The 22,896-nt window shown below is 49.4% G+C and overlaps 3 protein-coding genes across 3 annotated transcripts in view; 1 reads left to right on the top strand and 2 right to left on the bottom strand.

Moving 5' to 3' along the window:
* The first annotated feature begins 699 nt into the window (after nucleotides 1–699).
* Nucleotides 700–22,896, top strand: part of LOC128270479 (RNA helicase aquarius) — a 28,083-nt gene continuing 5,886 nt past the window's right edge. Inside the window, exons 1-2 of the mRNA XM_053007883.1 lie at nucleotides 700–792; nucleotides 865–1,683. Coding sequence (XP_052863843.1) covers nucleotides 700–792; nucleotides 865–1,683 — 912 coding nt within the window. The remainder of the gene's footprint in view (nucleotides 793–864; nucleotides 1,684–22,896) is intronic.
* LOC128274251 (probable G-protein coupled receptor Mth-like 5) lies at nucleotides 2,945–6,269 on the bottom strand. The gene is made up of 3 exons (XM_053012379.1): nucleotides 6,110–6,269; nucleotides 4,210–4,334; nucleotides 2,945–4,111 (listed from the first exon to the last, which is right to left on the bottom strand). Exons 1-3 carry the CDS (start codon nucleotides 6,267–6,269, stop codon nucleotides 2,945–2,947), a joined length of 1,452 nt encoding a protein of 483 aa, XP_052868339.1.
* LOC128275273 (probable G-protein coupled receptor Mth-like 11) lies at nucleotides 15,748–19,425 on the bottom strand. The gene is made up of 6 exons (XM_053013722.1): nucleotides 18,913–19,425; nucleotides 18,546–18,844; nucleotides 16,977–17,055; nucleotides 16,750–16,895; nucleotides 16,255–16,677; nucleotides 15,748–16,183 (listed from the first exon to the last, which is right to left on the bottom strand). The coding sequence occupies exons 1-6, from the start codon at nucleotides 19,227–19,229 to the stop codon at nucleotides 16,146–16,148; spliced, it is 1,302 nt and encodes a 433-aa protein (XP_052869682.1). The 5' UTR covers nucleotides 19,230–19,425; the 3' UTR covers nucleotides 15,748–16,145.

The following is a 22,896-nucleotide window of genomic DNA, read 5'->3' as shown; positions in this document are numbered from 1 at the left end:
AAGATATCATATGATTTAGGCGAAAACTTTGTTTTGCATTGTTCCAAAATTGGATTAAAAGAAATGGTTTTTACAAACTCGCCAATAATTTAGGAGTTTTGCTCGATTGTAGTAAAAGCTCTAGATGAGGGAGCTTTTTATCAATGAACTTAATCGACAATGAGGAAATTGCGTCAACGGTGAAGCGAATTTTCAGCAGAACAATAATGGTGAAATACTGAAGCAGAAATTAAATATAAGGCTTCTCTTCCAAAGTTTGTACTATCGGTTATTTAATCTTGGTACTTTTAAGCACTGCAAACAAAATTGAGCGAAACAAACCATTACAAAGCGCGACAGACGGCATTCTTACAAAATTTTCAAAGTGCTTCGAATCAAACATCCGTGAATTGTGCGAAAAATCTTCGTATATATAAAATATTTATTTCAAAACGTACTTAAAGTTCCAATTTCAAACGTACTACAAAATGACTCCACGCGAGTATCCTTAGAGTGCATAGTGTGCTAAACGCTAGCGCCTCTAGAGGAAAACTTACGAACTACAAATCAACTGTCAAAGTTGTCATTTCGGTGTGTAGTTTGTTTTGGTTTTCCGACGCGGTAGCATCGTTGTTTTTATCGTACTCAACTGAATTCTTTACTCTTACAAAATATTTTATACGCGTTAGTTCTTCGTTCATTTTCGATTTGTTCGCGATAATGGCTTCATCAGAAGATCCCCAGTCGCAGGATAAACCTGTGCCCAAGGGTGCCATAACAATTTCCCAAATCAATGCGGACGAAATCACCTTCGTAAGTATATAGAGTTACATCTTGGTTCAAGCGGTCAAACTGCAGGGCTTCAATTTTCGAATATTTTTGCAGCTAGCCAATCGTTACTGGGCACCGGATACGGCCAGCACGCACGAACCGTACGATGCGCAGGTTATCGAGGACGTTTATCGGACGGAAATATGGCCGCGACATTCGTTGCGCCGTATCATGATGCTGGAGTTTAGCCAATACCTGGAGAACTATTTGTGGCCCAATTTTGACGGCGACAAGTCGAGCCGAGCCCACCTGATGTCGATAGTGGCGATGGTGAACGCGAAATTTCGCGAAAAAGTGGAAGTGTGGAAAGTGTTTGAAGAGAAGCCGGAGCGGTTTGCGGAGTTTTTCCAGCGTGTGCTCGAGGCGTGTACCGAGGAACATCAAGCTGTAACACCAATGTTGATGCGGGAACAAACGGCGCTGCTTGTGCTGTTAAATCATTGCTTCAATAGCATGGAAGTCGAGCTCTGTCGCAATCAGGCCAAACGTCTGGTTTCGCTGACGATGTGGGTCTGTCTGCAGCCAAAACGGCGCGAGCAAGAGCTCAATCAGATCCCCGAATGGTGCAAGTTTTGGAGGAAGCTACAAAAACGAGAAAAACCGGAACAAACCGCCAAGCTGGAGTGGGAACGGCATTTTTTACAGAATCTTATGGTCAAGTTCATACACATCCTTGAAACCATTGGTCGGGAGGGGCCGATTTGTGTGGAGACAGTGCATTATTGTGAAAGGTTCGTGGAATTTTTAATCGATCTCGAGGCGCTCTTACCTACGAGACGGTTTTTCAACACGGTCATGGATGATTGCCATGTGGTTGTGCGTTGTGCCCTGTCGTCCCTAGTCCGCCGGGAGGAAGGAAATCTTTTTGCTCAGGTAAGTCAAGACCACACACGAGATTTAGCTTACAGGTTTTTATTGAGAAGAACTATCAAATCAAAATTCCTTTTGTGCTTAATCCGTATGTTCTAAACATTGACTTATATTTTCATGTCATTTTATTAAAATTAAGTAAAACAGAATGATTTTTTTTTCTCGAAATACTCTGAAACACGTTTAGTGCTCTTTTATGATAACTTTTCTTCAGGATTTTAAGGAGCATCCCGTATTCTTATATTTAGTTTGACTTTGTTTCGCTTTTGTTTCATATATTTATTTTTGCCAATCAAAAACCCGGAATCAAAATGTTTTCAGAAAATAATCAAAGTGAATAGTTTCAACCAGCAACAAAGATAATACCGATCTATGGATTCATCCGCTTACACTTATTGTTTATTTATTTATTGTCTCTTATTCGGATGTTTACTACCTTCGGTGCGTTTTGTAGCAAAGTTCTAAAGGATTTTTTAAATGGTTGTTTAAATGGTTAAATAAATGGGCAATGATATTTACACCACGAATTTCTTCAATTCTTTCACAATCAAACTAAAATTACAATTTAGCAATAATCTGTTTTATTTGTATTTTTGAGTTAGTTCATGCAGTCTTCGTTCGTCTGCTCTTGTTCTATGAAATTCATAAACTTATGTTCAGAACTTAAATCGACGCACGTTCGACCGTTTTTACCGCTAGAGAAATAATGTCACTTACAAGAGATTGTTTTTACACACAAATTTGTTGGTTCTATCTACACGAGTATGTTAGAAATCTAAAATAGAGAAGTTATACTTGTTCCTCATTCCTTCGTTTAGCTGATTGACTGTTGATCAAATTGTCATTGTCTTAAGAACTATTACTCCCTCATAAACGCCTGTGACTGTTGGTGCTGTTTACTGAATGCCGAAACCTTCGTTAGAATCTTGGAAGCACATGATTTGAGTTTCATCGTTTTTCTCATGTTTTTTGAGGGGCATTTGTTTTGTTTTCTTCGCTTTATACTTATCATAGTAATCTTACATGGAATCGAGTCTTGCTAATTTCGAATACTATGACATTGATAAGACACTTAATGGACGCATTTTGTTCACATTCTCACTGAGATTCTCTCCATCACGCTGGGGATACGGACGACATAGATGGATGTTTGTTTGATCACATGATAGATGATTCTGTCCGGCTAAGATTCCTATTCGTTGGTGTCACTTGCAATTGAAACGTACTCCTGGCCACTGTTTTCGGCGCAACTGCACTGTGACCGCTAATAATCCCCACCATTCATGTAGGTCATTTCATCGCCCCACTCGGTGGTTTGGGGCACTTGGTCACGGAAGCATGATTTCACCAGAAACGTGACATGCTTTTGGCGCAGCACGCAAATGTACAGAATGCATGGAGCTTGCAGCGCATTCGCAATGATGTGCATATAGAGTAGACTGTCGACATGCAGCCAGGAGAGGATGAGGAAAAGCCACGCCACGCTCATCGTGGCGAAGATAAGCGTGAACATCACGAAGCTACAGCGCAGCTTGTGGTGGATCCGGCCGTACGTGTGCATTCGATTGATAAACCGCAGCGTGGTCACGAAGAAGACGATGTTCACGATGATAATAAACGCAATCGGCATGAAGAACACCGCGATTCCCAGCCAGCTGATACTGTCCTGGCTTTCGAATACACCGTCCACACCGTCCGAGTGGCTACCGTCCTCTGCTTTGGTGCTGCGCCCGGGCAGATCGAGGAAGAAGTGGGCAAACAGCGCGATGCCCGCCATTGTTGCCGTGCAGCCCCACGCGTAACCCGAGTACCAACAGTACTTGCGGCCATCACTTACGCGCAAAAACACGTTGCGCGTGCGGAACATCTTCCAGATGTAGTATCCCATCGCGTTCAGCCAGAAGAAGGCTCCCAGCAGACTCACGTAGAAGAAAAGGTCCGCTATCAGGAAGCTCACGTGGTTGCTGAACTCGGTGAAGATACGCACGAGATCGGCCGCCTGGCTGACGATCAGACACATCGTGATCGTCGTCACCATGTTGCCAACAAGATCGCGCAGCGTCGGAAGCACAAAGTATATGATGGCCACGATCAGTAGAATAATTATTGCCATTCCGTGGCAGATCGGATTGATGATCTTTCTTAGCATCACATCACTGTCCGTCCAGTGAATGTCCTGCTTCGGTGAGCACACCTTCCCCATGAAACCCTCCATCAGTTCGGCTCCCTCGACGCTGCTGCTGCCGTATGCTCGATCCATACAGTACAGACCCGGAATGTAGTCGTACTTGAGCAGGGGAACGCTCTCGTCGCCTGCATCGCTGTAGTCTTCGTCGAGAAAGTTATCGATATTGCCCCAGTGCGAGCTGTGATGCCGCAGGATAAGGTGCCGTAGCTGGCCGTCGGTGAAGAGTATCAGCTTATCGTAACCCTAGGGAACCAGAAAACAGAAAAGAGAATGGAAAATGTGTCACACCGCCTGAAGTGATGTTAGCCGTTGCAATAACGACGGTGCCCGCTCCCACTTACATCGGGATAGTCGTAGACATTGAACTTTTGTTTCGTGCCACAGTCTGGAAGGCCGATTACGAAACGGTAATCCACCCGCACGTTCCGTTCGCCCTTGCGGCCGACAAACTCTGGCGTCCAGACGGCTGCTCGTTTGAAAGAGAAAGAAGAACCAATTGTTAGCAATCCTTACTGCGGACGACGACCACTTAGACACTAGCATTTTCCCCTCCTGCCAGCAGGTTTCCCGATATTATTTTTATCCTGTCACGTACATATCTCATCTAGAGTAGGTGTAGCTTCGGGATTGAAGTTGCCGGCTGCTGCAACGAATTGCGCAATTGAAAGTTGGAATATTTTTTTACTATCCCATCGGGTAGATATCGACCGCCCGGAAGTGGAGCGTGCTGAATCGCCATTCAAGCCAGGGTGTTTTAGTTTAGATCGAAACAATGTTCGAGGCATGGCTCCCAAACAGATACTACCTGGCCTGAGATGAAAAGAGATTTACTGCTCCACCGTATCAAGCGGATATGGCGAAGGTAAACTGTTTGAGACCCACCATCCCGGTGAGGTATCGTTCGGCTTTTAGGAAACAATCTTCCCGGCACAGAGTATCTATTTTTGATTCAATCACGTGCCAAATCTATGCCAACAGAGCATGGTCCATCCTTGTCCGACATGGGATGGAGCCGTAAAGCTTGATTGATGTTGCCGCAACCGGGACGTGTGTGCCCTGTGTCGCCTTCGAGCGTCCAGCAGCGAGGTGAGGTCGATGATTTTTCCAACACGTTAAGGAGCAAAATGGAATAACATAGAGACGATTACACGCGGTGCGGTGCGCCGACACTTACGCAAATGCGTGTATCGTTTCGGGTAGAAAATATGTTAACGAGGGTAACTGATGATGATGATGAAGACAGATCGAGGAAGGAAGCATGTGGACGTGTTGGCACAACAATTTTCATTTTACCAAAGCCTCCGAACACGGTGTCCAAAAAATGTGTTATTCTTTTATTTACTCATGTAACGTAGCCCCACGCTGGATAGCCGGGATGGCTAGGTATGATTTGGTACATGGCACAAGTAATAAAGCCGTTTCCGTTGATGCTGATGGTGATGTTGACTGGTAATTTGGGAGGGAAATGGTACCGGCAATAAGGAATTGAGGATGGAATTTATTCTTAGCTATAATGGAGTGTGTATCGGAAAGTTATTTCAAAGAACTATTTGTTTTTACAAGACGTTAGGACATACTTGTGTACTAACTGCACTGCTACGTTAGACTAGACTGTGGTTGAACTCTCCCTCTAGAGGGCCACCAAACCTCTTACTTTGATTCTCCATTACACCTCTTGCGGGAGCCCTGTTACTTCGGAAGATCACAAAAGAGTGGAATGCAGTTAGGGAAGGTTTACCGCATCGATTTAAGCCGTGACCCGTTTGAATTGGTTCGAAGAGACCACAGGCCCATTGATTGAATTGTTTGCCAAGACGTGATTGAAATGTTTGCCGCACTCTGAATTCCGCACGTTTACTTTCCACACGCAATGAAAGTTTATCCCAACTTTTGTCGACCACACCATCGCAAATCATATGCAAAGCCCCCGGGGGGGATCGTCGCATGCTAAGCCCAACATGGCACCAACACGTTCTTGAAAATCCTCGGCAAAACTAACATCCTGCGCTGCGACGAGCCAACTAATCCTTCATCATCATGAAGCCTTCCTCCTGCTTCATTCAAAACCCACTTCAAACTTGGACTTCCTGTCGAAACAAAACGAACCGCAAGTGCGGATTAGTCCCCGTTTCCGAGTAGGTTGCCGAGGTTCACAATCGGCGCTTTTTGTTTCCACCAATGGCACAGCACACACACACGCCCGACCGAACGGTCGTCCTGGCGGCCGTTTGGATTACTTACTAGCATTGACTGTCGTGGCGACCGTACACTTGCCATCGTACACGACCTCGAACTTCTCGCAGCACTTGTTCACGCGGACCGCGGATGTGGTCGTCGCCGCGCTGGGCTGGGTCAAGAACAGTGCGCACAACGTAAGTGCAGCAGCCACCAGTTGTGCCATCTTCCCGTTCCCTAGAGTTTCCACGCGCCGGGCGCTCTTAATTGTAAGTTTATGAGATTCACAGATGAGTTTTTAGCGTGCGGTTTTCTCGCTATTTTCCTTCCTTTTGCGCTGGTCACGATCCTCGCGCTGGTCGTCGGGAGGCACTTGTTGTGTGTTCGCTGCTGTGCGGAATAACCTTAAGGCTGATATGGTTGGTGGTAACTGTTGAACATTGCCATCGAACGGAAGGATTTTTCAGCAGCAGCAGCGGGTCCATCACAAGGCAATCGGAAAAATACGGAACCGGAAAAAGAGAAAGAAAAAACACCCGGTCGTGGTGTTGGGTTAATGAAAATGGCAAAGAAAAGAGACGCCATAACGCTAGAAATGCCGCTAGTTTGTGACGGGGCGAACAGCACAACCCATCATGTGCTGCTGTCCCCGTTGTGTGATGAAGAAACTGATTTCTGATGAGGCAATGCCCGCCGCCACGGTATAAATCCACGCGACCACATTTGTCATAGTCAACAGGGCCATTCTTAGCGGCCACGCGCGACCGACTACTGGGGTGGAGTGGTTCGCGTTGCCTGCTGCCTCTCTGCGAGATTCGCTTTTAAGATCGTTTAGGCCGGAAAAAGAAAAACATACAACTCATTAAATCCACATACCGAAGGGGCGGCCACAGACGATACAATGCGCCAAAATACACACACGCACAACCACGCCCCAGATGCTGTGTTGACTGTTGGCTCTATTGATACTCTGTGTGTCGCTTCGGGCGAATCCCGGCATAGTGTCTGCGGTTTTGCCATTCGTTTGGGCTACACTGCGCCACGCGAGAAGCTTCTCATTTATTTATGCTTTTACTATGGTCCCCTGGGGGGCGGCAAATGGCAGCGAAAAATAAATGAAATAGAAAGCCATTCCCCCTCGCAGACGGTGGTCTGGCCGCCCGGATCTCGTCGGAACTCTTGCTCATCTCGTGTAGCCCCCCGTTCTACGGCATGGATTTGGGGTTTCACATTCTACTTGCCGCGTGCGTTCATTTTCAAGTGAGCAAATTGGGATCATTATAGAGTAAGCGATTCACATTATCGTCGCCATTTCATGCCGGGGCAAAGAATGGTTAAACTGCACCCGGGGACCATTATAGATATGAGCCTTGAGCATGAGAGTTTGCCGAGACGACTTTTAAGTCGACTGTTTACGGGATGTGCCATTGCACAAATTGAGCAATACATATTTAGCACCTCGCTAATCGCATTAGCGCATCGAGAGAACCTTCTCTTCGGAGGAGTTCTTATACACTATCAGGGAAGCAAAAATAGAGTCACTCGTTTGATCATATACTGTTCGACACATAAATTAGTTGAAGTATTTACACAGAGCTTCATTATTCCCATCAGGCACATTTATTTAATTTCAAACGGAACTGAATACTGCGTGTGCCTCACTTTTCTCGATATCGACGCGATGGCGCGTATTTTTCTAATGATGAGGCCTCAAATTGGTCTGAAAAAGCAGACAGAACACACGTGAGTTGCTTCACAATTCCGTTCGCCATCTTCGCGCATCATCAATTCGCGAGAAGCGCGGCGCTCTCGGCCAGTACGTGCCCAGAGTGTGTCCCGTTGCTTCAACGAACGTCCCTGGCGTTGTCGTACCGTTCGCGGATGTATCTGATCCAACAAAATCGAACATCAAATGGATGCACACATATCCGCAGCTTAATCTAATCGCTCGCACCGGCACACGTACGGGATTGATGGTTCCATCAGAGGAAGACACGAAACGAAAGTGCCGATATAAATGCACGCATCGTCCTGTCGCCCTGGAAACGTGTGCATGGTTGGCTTGTTTCGATGGCTTGCTGTTTTATTTGATGACAGTCGTTTGCTTAAATCGCTAGGATCACCTTGTCGAGACAGAGACAAGTATGAGAAGGTCCGTCGAGTAGAAGAATAGTGATAAATTATTCATGCCTAAACCGCTATTAGATCAACAGAGCTTTTAATTATCTTTTGCTTGGATTTTTCAATTACCACACTCTCTTCTTATTCGCCTAGCCACGCTCTTTGAGTAATGGCAATCTTATGTTCCTTGAAAAAGCCACAACTCCACGCCAGCGCCAACCTCTTGTTGCGGTTTTTGCTATACCGCCAAAGCGGTCCTACGTGGAATCTGCCGTTACATTCGGCCCTCCCGATTAAGGGAACAGTGCATTCCTTTTTTCCTCTAGAACTGCCCGCCGCCATCCACCTTATGGCGGTGTCTCATTTTCGGCTTTGCCTTCGGTAACCGCGCCGTATCGCGCTTCGAGCATCGGCTGGAAGATGCGTACGTGATGATAAGGAGGACACCAATCATCGAGTGCTGCGGGCCGCACAAATGTCGTAAAGTGTTTTTTTTTGTTCACTCCTTTACGCGGTCCTGGAATCAGTACGTATTGGCGAGATTGTTCCCATGCCGACCGGCAGCGCCCGACAGCGCGCCGGCTAAGGAATTGAAGAAACAGTTAATCGAACCTTCTCTCGTTGCCCGAGGCCTTCTTCTGGTCGGCACAGTGCTCGCCGTCCGAAAAACCCGACCCGGCCCGGCCCGGAGCACACTGACACAGTACCGCCGCCTTTTTCCCGATAAGGAAATCGTTACGACGGCAACCCGGCAAGCAAAGTGGGAACTGGAAAAGCCGGTAAATAATAGGACCCACACTGGAGCGTTCGTCGGTGCTGGAAGATCGTTGATTTTCCCCAAAACCAGTTGCAGGCAATGTCTTCACTCTGTCGGAGCGCTTCGTTAATGTTTGGAACCGTTTATTCCCAGAACTCTCCGGGTGCTGCCGGAGCGAGCGAGGTCTGCGCCGCACATTCTACCGGCAAGTAATGGGAGAACTTTCTATGTTGTTCTGTACTGAACCAAGGATCCGTCCCTTGCTGTTCGTAGAAACACGTTCTCCGGGGCGCACTGTTAACCACACCACGGTTGATAAGGAAAACTTGGATACGTACTGTTAGTTAATCTTTGTTGTAACGTGTTTTTCTTGGCCGAATGAGGGGCAACAAACGGTTCCTCAGAATTGCGCAAAACAATATTAATATTTACTAGGTGCTCCGTGCGCTCAAGCTGCGCTCTGTAGGATGGGTGGTACATCGAGAGAATTGAAAGACCGTTTCACTTTAGGTGGCCGAAGGTGACAGTCGAAATCCTCCGATGTCGTTTAGAGCTGTCGATGGGTTCCACGCGCCAAGAAATGCACCGGAACGGCACCGCGCGTTGAGTTGATGGGGAGAAAAGTGTCCACTCCGGTTGGTGCGGATTGGTCCCCAGGAAGGAGGAACGTGAGGGCGCGCCTCCGCGTCTTTTCACTTGCAACCCAAACGAGGATCCCGCTCTTTCTGATGAAGATTAATTATGGCCCCAACGCGGTCTGTGTGTGGTTATGGTCCCATCGTCCTGAAGGCCTCCTAAAGCAGCGCCTGCTGCCAGATGCCGCCACTGTGTAATGGAGCATCCACACAATCCCGTGGAAGAGCCGCGAAAGGACGATCTTTTCGCAGTCTCGACACGTCCAGCGCTCATGCTACGCTACGCGTATGCGAATGTGTCCTCGGGGCAGCCCGCAATGCCAAGCTCAAAGGAGCATTGTGGAATCAAACAAGAAAAGGACGGCGGTCTGTGATTGAGAGAAAGAATGAAAAGAATTCATATGCAAGGAGCAGAATAACCGCCGTGGAAAGAGAACAGAGGGCTGCTGCTGCTTTAAAAAAAACCAACAAGCACCAACTGGCTGCCCTCTACGGGCATTTGTTTGCGAGGAAAATGGGCTTTTCATTAGGTTGCCCCAAAAAAAACGTCGTTGGCCACATCGATGTTTACATTTTCTCGTACCACCGAAGGCACCGACTCGGAGGCCGATCGATAGGAAATGGGCTATCGATTTTTCATTTCCACGAAATTTTCCCACGGCCCATTCTGTTGAAAGCTGCAGCAGCCGCCATCGTCGGGGCACCGACTGTGAATCGTTTTACGCCACGTCGCAGCGGGTGGCTTCCAGTGCACATTCCATCACCGAAGCTCCAGCCTGTCACACGGTTTTTGGGAGGAGCGTTTCATTTGCCAGACACGACGGAGTCCCATTGTGAGTGAATACCTCTTAGCGAGCGAAGCAGGTGATGTCCCAATGAATGGCATTGGGCATATCGTTGCGAAAGTCTGCCAAAAGCGGAACCTCACTTCCAGATTCCGAGCGACGTTTGATGCCCTGTTAGTCAGCCCATGACGCACCCGCCCGGGAAGCTATTCCGCTCCGTCCTAAGGGTGGCCGATTGGGGCGGTATAAAACGACAAAATTGGATTTCCGCTTCCACCCAGTCCAGCACACTGTGGGTCCTTTTCCTTTTGATATGGTAGCCGAGTTTTTTTCTGTCACAATTTCTTCGGGGCCTTTCTTCACACAAGTCCAGTGCTACGTTCTCGGTGACAATAAAATATCCTCTCGAGAATGCTTGCTACTGCCGGCCTGTGTGTGCTGGCTTTGTGGCCAGATAACCCCCAGATTAGAACCGAGCATCTGGAAACGGATTAGCGAGATCACCTCCGGATTGTTTTTCCCGAAGAAGGACGGGGTCGGCACACAAAAGCCAGCCCCCCCAACGAGGTTCACATTTCGCGAGTGGCACTTCATTACCACCGAGTGTCTCGCCTTTTAATAGCCACCACACCAAGGCCGGGGGCAAAATTTATTATCCACCGCCCTGCACTGACACGGTGCGATCCGTTTTTCTAATCTGCAGCGTATGCAGATCCGACAGCAGGATGAAGAACCGGAGTAGCACACATCGCATTGGTGTCCTGTGCGCCACGATTAGACGATTGCGCTGGGAACAGGGGGACGCGAAACATAGGCGAAAGAGACAAACGACTCCGGAGGGATAGAGACCCGAGACAGAGTGCTGTTATTACAGGTGCGCCAGGGCAGGAACTTGAAAAATCCCAACCTGGATTATGTTACGCAAGCCCGGGACGAGACGTGGAGGGACGGACGCCCGTGGCAAATGAAATTGCTGGCGTATGCAAATATGAGGAATGCCTCGCAAATAAAGAAAATACCGCCACTTGCCGGTCGGTCTCTCAAACGGTCACAAACAAGGAATGAATCTTCGAGTGACCCGGCTCTAGGAACCCTCCGTAGCTAGGCATCGGGCAAATGGAACCATTGGGCAATAATGGTTGCGCAATAATGAAAATGAAAATTAAGCAAAATTATTCCGCATTTTTTGAAGTGCCAAAATACGGGACACGCCAACACTCGGCACGCCAGCATGCGGGGATCACCGGCCTCATTAACGCGCGCGCGCGCGTCGCGGGGATCCCCAAAGCGATAACAACTAGCACCACGGCTCTCCGTCGTGTTCCGTCAACTGGCCGGCCGTTATGTGAGCGGCGTGAAAGTACGTGGAAAATGGAAATGGGAGCAAGTTAAAGGAAAATTCGTTTACGATCCGCCGTCACGGCTGTGCTTCTTCGGGCGTCCCCTGGGCGGCGAAGTGGCGCTCCGGAAGCATAAACGACAACCTGGTGCCCACCTACGGACCGTTCCGTTTCCGTTTTTTTTTTGCCACCGCCGACGACCGTGGGAGTGTTTTTTCGCACACGCCGAGGTCGTTTTGTGCATACGTTTTTCCACCGGGATTTTTGTGTCCGACTTCCTTGCGAGGCCCGTTGCGTTGTTTGAACAATCACTTTACATTCCTTTCTACCCACACACACACACGGGGTTCGCAGAGGAAAGGCAATATACAATCTACGAAAGCGAATCTGGTAACAACGGGTCCTGGCCGTTGTTTGGACTAGAAAACAGACTTCCAATTTACGTTCCCCATCGGTGGTACACAGCACTCCTAGTGCGGTCTGTGGAAGTATGCTAAATTAATGGTGTACGGTTGCCATTTGTTGTGTGGGCCCGACAAGCGGTAAACCGCACCACGCAAGCTGAACGGTCCTTTAATTGTTAGGGACGACCTCACACCCAAAGTCGCAAAGGCAAAGGGACTCGAAGGTAGGTAGCTTATGTCGATGTAAGCAGAGGGGTTAAGGTACAGGCAATTTGTGACTTCCCGGTTTGGGACTTCCTAGCGGCCAAAGGAGAAATTATATAGATCGGCGATAAGTGCTGCTCCGACACTATCAACCGCCGTCTACCGAAACCGTGACACCTTGTTTGCGTCATCTTGCAGTGAGAGGATCGGGCCAAAAAGTTTTCGATTAACACCACAAGGCGGAAGACCCCTTCGCAAAAAGGGTGCTTAGAGTTTGCTTAAGCCACATGTTAAAACCGTTATGCCGACGGACCAAGCGAATTGCTTCCATCTTGAGCGTTCGCTGAAGCGAACTTATTAATCATATTTACTACCATAAAATAGAAACAACATTTCTTTCGCCTCGAGTCAAAACAATTCCGTCCGCGGCGTAATGAAAACGGTTCCGGGCGGGGCGCGAACATGTGGGAAACATTTGCCCTTCGTGCAGAGGAACTCAAACGAAAACTTTTTTCCCAATGATCGTCAGTCCCAGAGAGCAAGTTGTTTATGTTCGTGTCCTTGAAACAAAAGTGTGACGCATCAACTGGTCGCCCGCGAGTGAATTAGCAGCTTGCTAAATCCATTTGGCCGCTGTTTTGGAGTTATGCACGCCTAAATTTCGGAACCAGCCGCCGTCCAGCAGAAGCCATGCATGTGGCGCGATGGGGACAGAACAACGAATGAAGCTTCGCTCCCTGTGCTTGACGTCAATAGAAAAAAAGCCGGCGAATAGTGGACATGGGGAGAAGGATCAGAATGCATCGTGACCACTTTTTCGATCGCAACACACACGGACTGCAGTTTCAGTTCACCAGCGGCTGGGGGCCGGAAACGGAAACTTGATGCTTTCGACGACGCTTCACGCGTCAGCCGTGTGCCAACACAAACGGGATGATGAGGCGTTTTTGTTTCGCACAGTTTCGCAGAGTGTTTTTCTTGTCCACTCTGGCGGCCCATTGCCATTTCCCGTTCATTTCCGTCGGCAACGCTTCTTTCCGTTCCACAATGGCACGATTGGATTGGAGTGTGGATAGGATTTATACTGCAACGATCGAAACCAAGCGCCATTTAACGATGATATTACTTGCTTCGCTGTGGGACGTGGTATGTGGGACTTGTCCGTCCTGTCGTTGGTTATGATTGTATTGTATGGCGACCGTGAAAAACAAACAATTCGAATCCGTAAAAAAGCAGCAATGTTTGAGTCGCGGAGTCACCAATCGATTGGCTGACCTCGGCGGGCCATCGGTTCCATCGATCGATCGATCGATCGATCGTATGTGATCGACTCAACTCAATTTAACCGATAATTGAGTTTGTCGCGAACCAGTTTTCGGAGCGCAATTGATTTGAGACAGACTGACACCACGACAGAGTTGGCTGACGTAACGGTTGGGCGCTCACTCCCCGTGACGATCTTCCACCGGATCGCGTTCCGATGAAGTGAACTGACTCACACGTGAACGTATCGATCCTACGCCCGGCTGATAAACCCAAGAAGCAGCTATATTGTTCCGTCACTTGCCGGCCACGACCGACGATCGGGTGGAGTGCGATTCGCGCGCCACTCGCGACTCGATGCATATCTGCGTGGGGAGTGCACTCAACCGTGATCCGTTTGCATAACCGTTTGGCATTTTTAATGTAGTTATTTCGCCCGCAACCGCCACACACCTACGTCGGATCTTCGGGGCCTGCTTCCGTGGCTCCTCGGAGGACAACCAACGATCGATAAAGGTCTCAAATTTTGGCTCGCACCACCGCTGTACTGTTTACAATCTCGCCTCGCCTCGGTGTAATTAATGTTCCAAAGGCTCTGCTACGTTCAGAAATGTATGTTTATCCCTTGGCGCATCGCACAACCACACACACACACACATAAGCACGCTCTGCAGGAAAGCCGTTTCACCTGGCAGCGCGGTGGCACTGGGTCGAGCGATGCGGTCATTACATATTTTCAACCACAAAAAGCAGACCACACAACACTTTCAACATAGAGCCAACATAGAGCAGGAACGAAACACACCAAAAAAAAACACTGAAACCGGTGGCATGAGACCGAAAGTCGTGGCCAGCCTGTATTGCCGGTTCACTTGCTCTCTCTCTCTCACACACGCGATGATCACGCACCGCGGCGTTAATGTTTGGGCTGACGCTCTCTCTCTTTCGCACTTCCACGCTTAGACGCGCACGGAACACGTCGCCTCGCCAGGGTTTCCGGTTATTCGCATTTCTCAGCCAACTCGCGGGGCAGGTTAACTCACTGTTTTGGGGCAAAATCCGTTTCGGAACGCCATAAATGACCCCGCCGATAGTGGGCGCAGGTCACGCGACTAAGAAGGCGATGAAACCACCGCGGGGTGACTCACTTGTTTATTGATGCCCGCAGAGGACCAACGCTCAACCGGACGGACCAACAGCAGCAGCTGGGTTGTGAACGGAACGCGGCCACGAAACTCTCTGATTCAACCCGCTTTGCCCGTCGCCTCCGAAGCGGATCTCGCGGTTTTTTCTCTCTTTTGTATTGTAGAGACTTTGAGCTTCGTCTCTTTTTCTAAACTAACTACTATTATCTCTAACAAAAGTATATTCTATCGCAACTATTGTTTATCCCTAAACACGAAACGTCGAAATAATTTTTTTCTTGGTTGAATCCGACCGATTTCGGAACCTGACTTTGAGTTTTCGAACCTGACATCCCTTTTCGAACCGGCGCGAGTGCGTTAGTAGTGGTGCGAACGCCGCTCAGCGATCGGCGGTCGGTGACGCACGGTTTGACGTTTCGAACGCGGGATTTGACGTTTCGCTTTCCGCGACGATCGAACCGAGGGGGACACCTCAATTGCTGATCAAAGGAGGCTTCCATTAAAATGTAAAAAACTATTTTACGATACGAAACGGTAAAAAATAAATATGAGCACAAAATAATCGGCCTACAAGCGGACAGCAACATTCCACCACGCGTATTTCCGCAAGTGCGGAAAATGCGAAGACCTTTCCGGATTCGCTGCCGACACAGGAAGCAAAGCAAGTCAACTGTGAAGTTATGGCTCAAACTAAAATAGAAAGGATGTGCTCCAATTAATTTCCTGCTCCGTTCGTTCAACTGTGGTTGGGAATTTTTTCGTTTGTCGGACCAAACTTCCGGTCCACAATTATTGATTGAGCGGCTTACTAGCCGTTTCGGATACTAGGATAATTTCGACCCTTTCACGTCAGTTGCCCGTTGAAATGGAAACTAATCTTCTTAACCAAGTAATTGTTTTTGGGTTCAATTCTGCCCACTTGAGGGTTGGCTCCCTACTTTAAGCTGAGTCCTAGTAAATCGATGCACAACGAAAGTCGCTGAACGTTGTCTATCGGTCGTGGCGTGCGCTGAAGCGGAGAAAGAACGAGTCACGTTAAAAGTAGTTCATTTATTCAAATTCCTGCAGACGCACTTCCATTAATCCTTACACTAATTCAACTGACACAAACCTTAAGTTGCACACGGTGCAATACCAAGGCATTCGTAGTAATAAGTTGTATGTTTGACGCAACTTCAATAACTGTGTTTGGCGTTTGGCGTATATAAGAAACCCCCCCGCGCGTTACCTCCTCGTCCCCTAACTCTAGCCTACGGCGCCTATGCTTAACGAATGGTGATCCATTTTCCAGTTTAACAAATCGATGCGCCACTTCACTGGGTTTGCTGCTGGATACTGTGGGGAAACCGTTTTTGGTGCTAAAAGCAACTATGTCCACGTCCAACACACTGGTTATCGGGGAACGGGGTCCGCCCCACCTGGCTCCACCGCGTGGCCGCGTTCCATGTTTACTTGATGATAAGGTCATACTTTCCGGTGTCTCGACCTGTCGAGGAAGAAACGAGCCAAGAGATTGATTTAGGGACCCCGCTTATCGATCGCAATATAGATCCTTACCGTCCTCGTGCAGGTGCTCCTGCTCGTCGTCCTTCAGCTCGGCCCACCGGGCCGGGGCACGGAAGCAAAACACTCGCCGGTTGGCCAGCTCGCGCTTGATGCGCTGCCGCCAGACGATGAGCACGAAAAATATCAGCACCCCGTGCAGGCAGTTGACGGCGTCGACCACGATCCAGAACCAAGACTGCGGCACCAACCCTTCGCCCATGTGGAAGGACAGTATCTCGAATATCCAGATGAGACCGGACAGCAGAAACAGCTTCAAGTACAGCATGCACTTGTACCGCAGGGCCTTCTTCCGGTCCGGGCTGATATCGTCGCCGCTCGAGTGCAGATGGATGCTCGTCCAGACGAACAGGAAAATGTTTATGCTCAGCATCACGCTCAGCGGCAGATAGACGAAGTACGACTGCTCCCGTTCGGCTGCGGAAGTGGAGGGGACAGTTGAGGGGCGCTCGTGGATCGGAAATGAACGCGTTTGATTTTAGAACTCACTTCGGAACCAGCAGGAGTGCTCCCCGAACGTCGGGTACCGGCTGTGATAGATGTAAACCATGGCCGTCAGCGTCAGTGCGACGGTTACCGCGTAGATGTGGTTCAAGATGTACCAGGATCGTTCCTTGATCTTCCATCGGCGCGCCCTGGCGGGTGTCCGGGTGTGAAGGGGAATCGATTAATCACTTCGCGGGTGGCAACGCAACGCTGTTCGACATCATACTTACACCGTCAATTTCCATACGTTAGCCATGACCATGTTCAACCAGGCGAAATAGCTCACGAGGAAGAAGTACATCAGGAACGCTGTGGAAGACGCCGGCGTACGTAATTCATTAAATAACATCACCACGTGTATGTTCTTCACCCGGAAGGGAGGGCCATAGCAAAGTCATGTTTCGCCACAGGACTTTGCTGTTCCGTGTACGAATTATGGCCGGCATTATTAGTTGTTCCGGCAGCTACGATGTGCTGAAAAACGTTCCGCACGTTGTCCACTCTGTGTGTGTCCATTTTTACGCCTTCGGCAGTTTGTTCGAGAACCGTACATCGCTCTACATTGTTCCGGCGCTCGAAAGGCGCTCGGTTGACCTACAGCAAGGATCGTCTCATTACTTTGTCTGCTACATAAATCAAACCGCGATGCCCTTATGTGAGACCCCTTAAGGCGCAAGATTTTGACACAAACTTGCTACACACTGAGCTCGAGAGCGAAAGAGAGTGAAATTCCTACACACTCCTCTCGATTCCGGACATGGACTTCAGCAACGCACAACGTGGCGCTGTGTGCCGTCCCCCGGTTCCTTTTTCTTAGCGCTCTCGGTTTCCTCCGGCGAAGGGATGGAATACTTTCAGTTTCTGGCTGGCCGCCTAACTTGTGCCTGGGACGTAAATGGATGTTTGAGGTTTTTTGACAAAAGTTTTTTAATCTCAACACGGTTCGCTTTCAAATGCTGTTATACTTTCTTTTCGATTACAGCACCCACGTGCCACGTGCCATTCTGCCATCCGAACGAACGTCTTTGGTCCTTTCTCGTTAGCATACTAATTAAATGCTCCCGTCACCGGCCGCGCTGCTGCGCCCTTTCAAGTTACGCTGGCGCTAAAACTGCGCTCCGTCCAATCTTCCCATCATCAATCGGTCATTGTACGGCGGCGGCGGCGATGGCAACCTTCCGTTCCGCTTCTGGGACCTTCATTGGCTGGCTGGCCGTCTGCTTAACATTCATGGTCACTATTTCCGAACCGTAGCCAATTCGCTTTCGGGGCGCGCGAGAACCGATTGGAGATGGATCTTCGACCCAAATCACAAACTATGACAGCAGCAGCGCCCGTGCCGGATCGTGCCTTAACGGTCCGCTTCTCGGCGCCATCGACCGGAAGAACCGGGTGAAGGACTTCCACAGTCTCAGCCTCAGCCCATTGAGCCGGGCAGTCGCAATCAACTTCTTGCGAAACGGATGCATCCTGGTTTCGCGAGTGAACGACACCGTTCCGAGACTGCGCGATGCAAGTGCCGTGCACTTGGTGCAGCAGCAGGCTTCAGTGAGCTTGCATTTGAGCGTGTTGAATCGATTGGTTAATGAACCGCGCACCAACGACCATTACCTGTACCGGGTGCACTTCCGCTGGCAACTTTTCGACACCGTTCGAGTGAACGGACCCGTAACCAGAGAGCAGCCCCATGGTGTAAGTTGATTTTCCATCTCATTGAGCTGGCCAATCATTTTTCATTGACGTCGGCACCTCTCGCCGGAACAATGTACTTGGCTTGGCGCCTTTCGCAACGAGCTTACCTATCACGGTGCAGAACGGGGTGTGAACCATGGGCACGTACAGCTGGATGAGGCTGAGCAGAAACATAAACACCGCCAGACTGCCGACCGCCGTCGACGTGACCTTGTCCTGCGTTTCGCGCAAATCCGGAATGATGTAGTAGATGTACAGGGTGACGAGCAGGAAGACGACGGACACCAACAGCATGGTGCCCTTGGCGACCAGCATCGAGGCCAGCGAGTCCAGGTGGGACACGTTGAAGCACACCACAAACACGCCCTGGGCGTGATCCTCGGACACGGTGTGGCCGACACAGAATCTGATGAAGAAGCGGCGGGGAAGATCCTTGGTTAGCTTGCGTCCTGTTCGCGGTAGTAGAGAACTTACTCGTCTCGCGGGACCCGAGCCTCTCCGTCGATCATATCGCCCACCTCGGTCACGTACACCTCCTGCTCCATGTCGCGGAAGATCATGTAGCTGGCGTTGCAGCTGAGCGCCATCGGTGCGCTGTAGTTCCCGTCCGCCCGGTTGCACCGCTGGGCCTTACCGTCGATCATGTAGCCCTGCGTGCAGCACTGGATGGCTTTCGAATCATAGTTCGGTGCCGCTGCACCCCCGGCCAGTGCCACCGCCGACAGGAGCACGAGCGAGGCCCACACCAGTCCTAGCTTCCTAGTGGCGCTTTTCGCCATTTTAACCACCATCAACTTTTCAAGGGCACCAGCAGCACTACGTTCAGCAGCCTTCTGGTGAATTACGCGTCCACAACTCGCACGGACTGGAATGCACTGAACTATTTTTCTCCACTGTGCAGCGTAACGCCCGGTTGCACTTCGTTTCGTTGGGGCTGCCCCAATCACGGCACTTACGGTGTTCTGTTTTTTTCTTTCGTTGCGTTGGTCCGCCGTTTACTTCCGAGGTCTACAACGAAAAAATGCACATCAAAACACACAGCACTCGCCAGTTCTGCAGCGAAACGAAACGCGTTGGGCTCTTATTTCGCAGTCGGTGCACCAGACGCTCTTCGGTTTTTGCACGGCCAGCAGGTTTCGGTTCGAGCGGAACCACCGCCCCAAAGTGTTATCGCGTTCCGGGCCCAGTCCGTTCCAACAGAGGGTAGTCTCCAAAGCGGCCCTTTCGAACCGGCCGAAGAGTCGGCCCCACGTGGCCGAAATGGCCACGTACCAGGATGTGGGATCCGCAATATTGTTGTTTCATCAACGTGGGCAACTTTGCTCCGGAGCTCCGGTCTTTGCTTGCAATTTAATTAACGCGAACGTAGGGACGAGAGCAATACCTTGATTACGGGGCGAGGGGCATCCACTTGGCCACCCACAGGTTACTAGCCAGGAAAAAGGAACGAACACACGGTGGCAGCTCTCCAATCAGACCCAATCCAGTGCGGTTATTGATTACAACTTATCTACCAGATTAAGTTACTTTTGTGTGCCCGCCGGCACACAACAAGCTGACGGGAGATAACACATTAGCGGTTTATCTCAATCCGTCATGGCGAACCGATGAAGCGTTGAACGTGAAGTGTGCCGACCTTGCCCTCGTTCCGGCCGAACGACTGCACACGGCGCAATCCATCCCGGTGCAGCGGTAGTGACCAACTGACTTGCGCGGTACTCCATCATTTGGCGCAACAGACCTTAGTAAGTTGACAGATGAATCTCTCCCCCGGGGTGCGCTGGGCGTGAAGTGTGTGCCCAACTACGTGGGCCAATAATTGTGCAGCTCACCTGAAGCGGAATCCGATCGTTCTGTAGGTTGATCCATCAAGTGTTTGGATTTACAATTACCGATTACTTGACTTTTGAAACGTCGAACTTCATTTTGGAAACATTTAATAAGAACTGTGACATTTAAGAAATGGGACGCCAGACGCTTGCAGTAAATTGGGAAATATTAAAAACTTATTTCCAAAGCGGTGATTCTTCAACGTAAAACGTGCAAGGGAAGCCAATGCCACAACGGGTGACTATTTGGTTCGGATTGTGGTCTGGCGATATCATCGGCCCATTTTTCTTCGAAAATTAAGAAGGAGTCGTAACCGTCGATGACGTACATTACCTAGGAATGTTGGCTGATTGGTTTTTCGGTGAAATTGAAACTGAAAACATGGATGACATTTGGTTTCAAGTTACCATACGGCAACAGTCACAATCGATATTTTGCGCCCCATCTTCGGTATCCAAACACTAGATGGACCACCCTAAAGAGTGCACTACAGGGTGCGTAATCATAATAGGAGATATTGAAATGTTACATAACTCCGCCACTTGTCAGTCGATTTTGACAAATCAGCCCGATTCTGAAACGTTAGTCTATGCCGTTTTAGTCGTAGATGGATTTACGCCCAAACAGTGGGCTAAAATTGTAGCGCTCTACATTGAAAATAATCGTTCAACTGTGAAAACTGCGAAAACTGCGAAAACTGTGGGGCTATTTTAAAAGTAAGGTTTATGCCAGCCAACCAAAGACTATTGAAGAACTGAAAGCACAGCGGAAATTGCTGCTATTATGCCCGAAATGTAGTCAAATACAATGAAAAATGCCCAAAAATGTGCCACTTTTTGTGTTTCTAATGGAGGCGGTCGTTTGAACTATATTGAATTCGGAGTTAATTATCAATAAACGGCATTCTATACCTTCTAATGAATCTTGTTCATTTACCAAAATCGACTGAAAAACGGCCGAGTTATCCAAAATTTTAATATATTCTGTCGTGATTACGCACCCTATATATGAACTAAAGAATGTGAAGTAATGTTTTGAGATCCCTAGTGCGTCACCCAGTCGACCCCCAATACCAAAGAGTAACCACGTTTTCAAGGTGGCAAAATTGTAACACCATGAAGCTCTGGCAGCATCAAACCACGTAGCGCATCCGGCGAATGCTACCCAGGGGTGCAATGTACCAGCATTGTGGCCATGATGGAGTTAAAAAGTTTTTTGGTAGCTTTCTCCTGGATTGGAGTGCTAGAGTTTGCAGAGCTCTCCCTCAACTCCCTGTGGTCTGTAGGTAATCTCCTCCGGAGGTACGATAAATTAGGAACCTCTGAAAATCCTTCTCCCAAACAAGAAAGATTGTTTCGATGCCACCACCAGCAGAAGACGGGAACCGAAAACAGCCGAAGCCGCCTTATGAATGACACCCACATTTTCGGGGGGGATCCACCTATGCTCCTCAACTGGAGCGGGAACTACCAAGAACTGGAACTACCAGTTCATACGCTGCTCAACTTTTGACGTCAGGTTTGTCTGTGGTGACGTCGCAGAAGAGGTGGTTCCCCAGTAGTGTCTGGGACCATGATTAACTGGGGCCGCGGCTTGGCGCACGGACTCCCACGGAAAGGAACTAAACCTCCACACCGCTTGCGGCGGGGGTCACAAAGTTGTGCAATCTTTAAAACAAACATTTACCGAGGGCGATCATTAGTGCCGGGCGTCGGGGCGAGGTAGAAAACGAGAGTGACGTGTGAGCGTTGGCCTCTGTGTCACTCGGAAGACCTGATTAGGCCAGCAAGCTTCGCATCCCCAGACTCTGACTCACACCCATTCGGTCCGCTTCGTGCGTTCCGAAAGTCAATCGCTCCGGGCAGACGGCGGCCGGATGGGTTCAACTTTTGGTGCTGTCAACAAACAAGAATAATTGTCACACAGGCACACAAATGTTCCACAGTCTGAAAAGTCCCGCCCGGATGCGAAACGACGACGTCAGCGCAGCAGCAGCGGAACGTTGAGTCAGTTTACGACGTCAGTTTGGAGGTTGCCGGTAAACAGCTTCCGGCAAGGGTAGTTTCTCCTGATGGTGTTTTTTTTTTCAAAAGAACCTCCACCAGCTCCAAAGTGTGGCCGCGCCGGGGCCGTGGTGATGTGGAGTACATTGTGTCAAGACTTCCGTTTTGATTTGTGCATGGGATTAAAACGGTGGACCAGCTTAGTGGCAGGCACTTATCATCTGCATAAATTCTTGGCACCGAACGTTAGCTTCTCCAGACTGTGAGAGCTCTGCTGGCGGCTGGCGTCCCGATGACGTGCTTCTGCTCGTATTTAGAACGAAAAAGCGTCAACTGGGCCACGGGGGCCGGGTTTCTGACATTCGATCCCCGTCGTCGTCGGCGGCGCCGGGACACGGGCGGAGTAATCAATTGCTTTTCGCGCACCGCACACCCGTCCTTATTTAGCGCGATCGCTCGTCGCAACCGTCAAGGTCTTCTCGGGTGGAAAGAGATTTATCGTTCCGCTTCTGCGTCGCAGAACCTGAAGGGTTCCATTTCGACCATTCCGCATCCCATCGACCATAACGGCGTGGCCGTATCCGTCGAGTTGGCCGTTTTTGGTAAAGCATATCCAAGATTCCGC

The sequence above is a fragment of the Anopheles cruzii genome, chromosome 3 (assembly GCF_943734635.1).
Source record: "Anopheles cruzii chromosome 3, idAnoCruzAS_RS32_06, whole genome shotgun sequence".
NCBI lineage: Eukaryota > Metazoa > Arthropoda > Insecta > Diptera > Culicidae > Anopheles > Anopheles cruzii.
The sequence above is the reverse complement of the archived record's forward strand: the minus strand, read 5'-3'. Positions and strand labels throughout refer to the sequence as shown.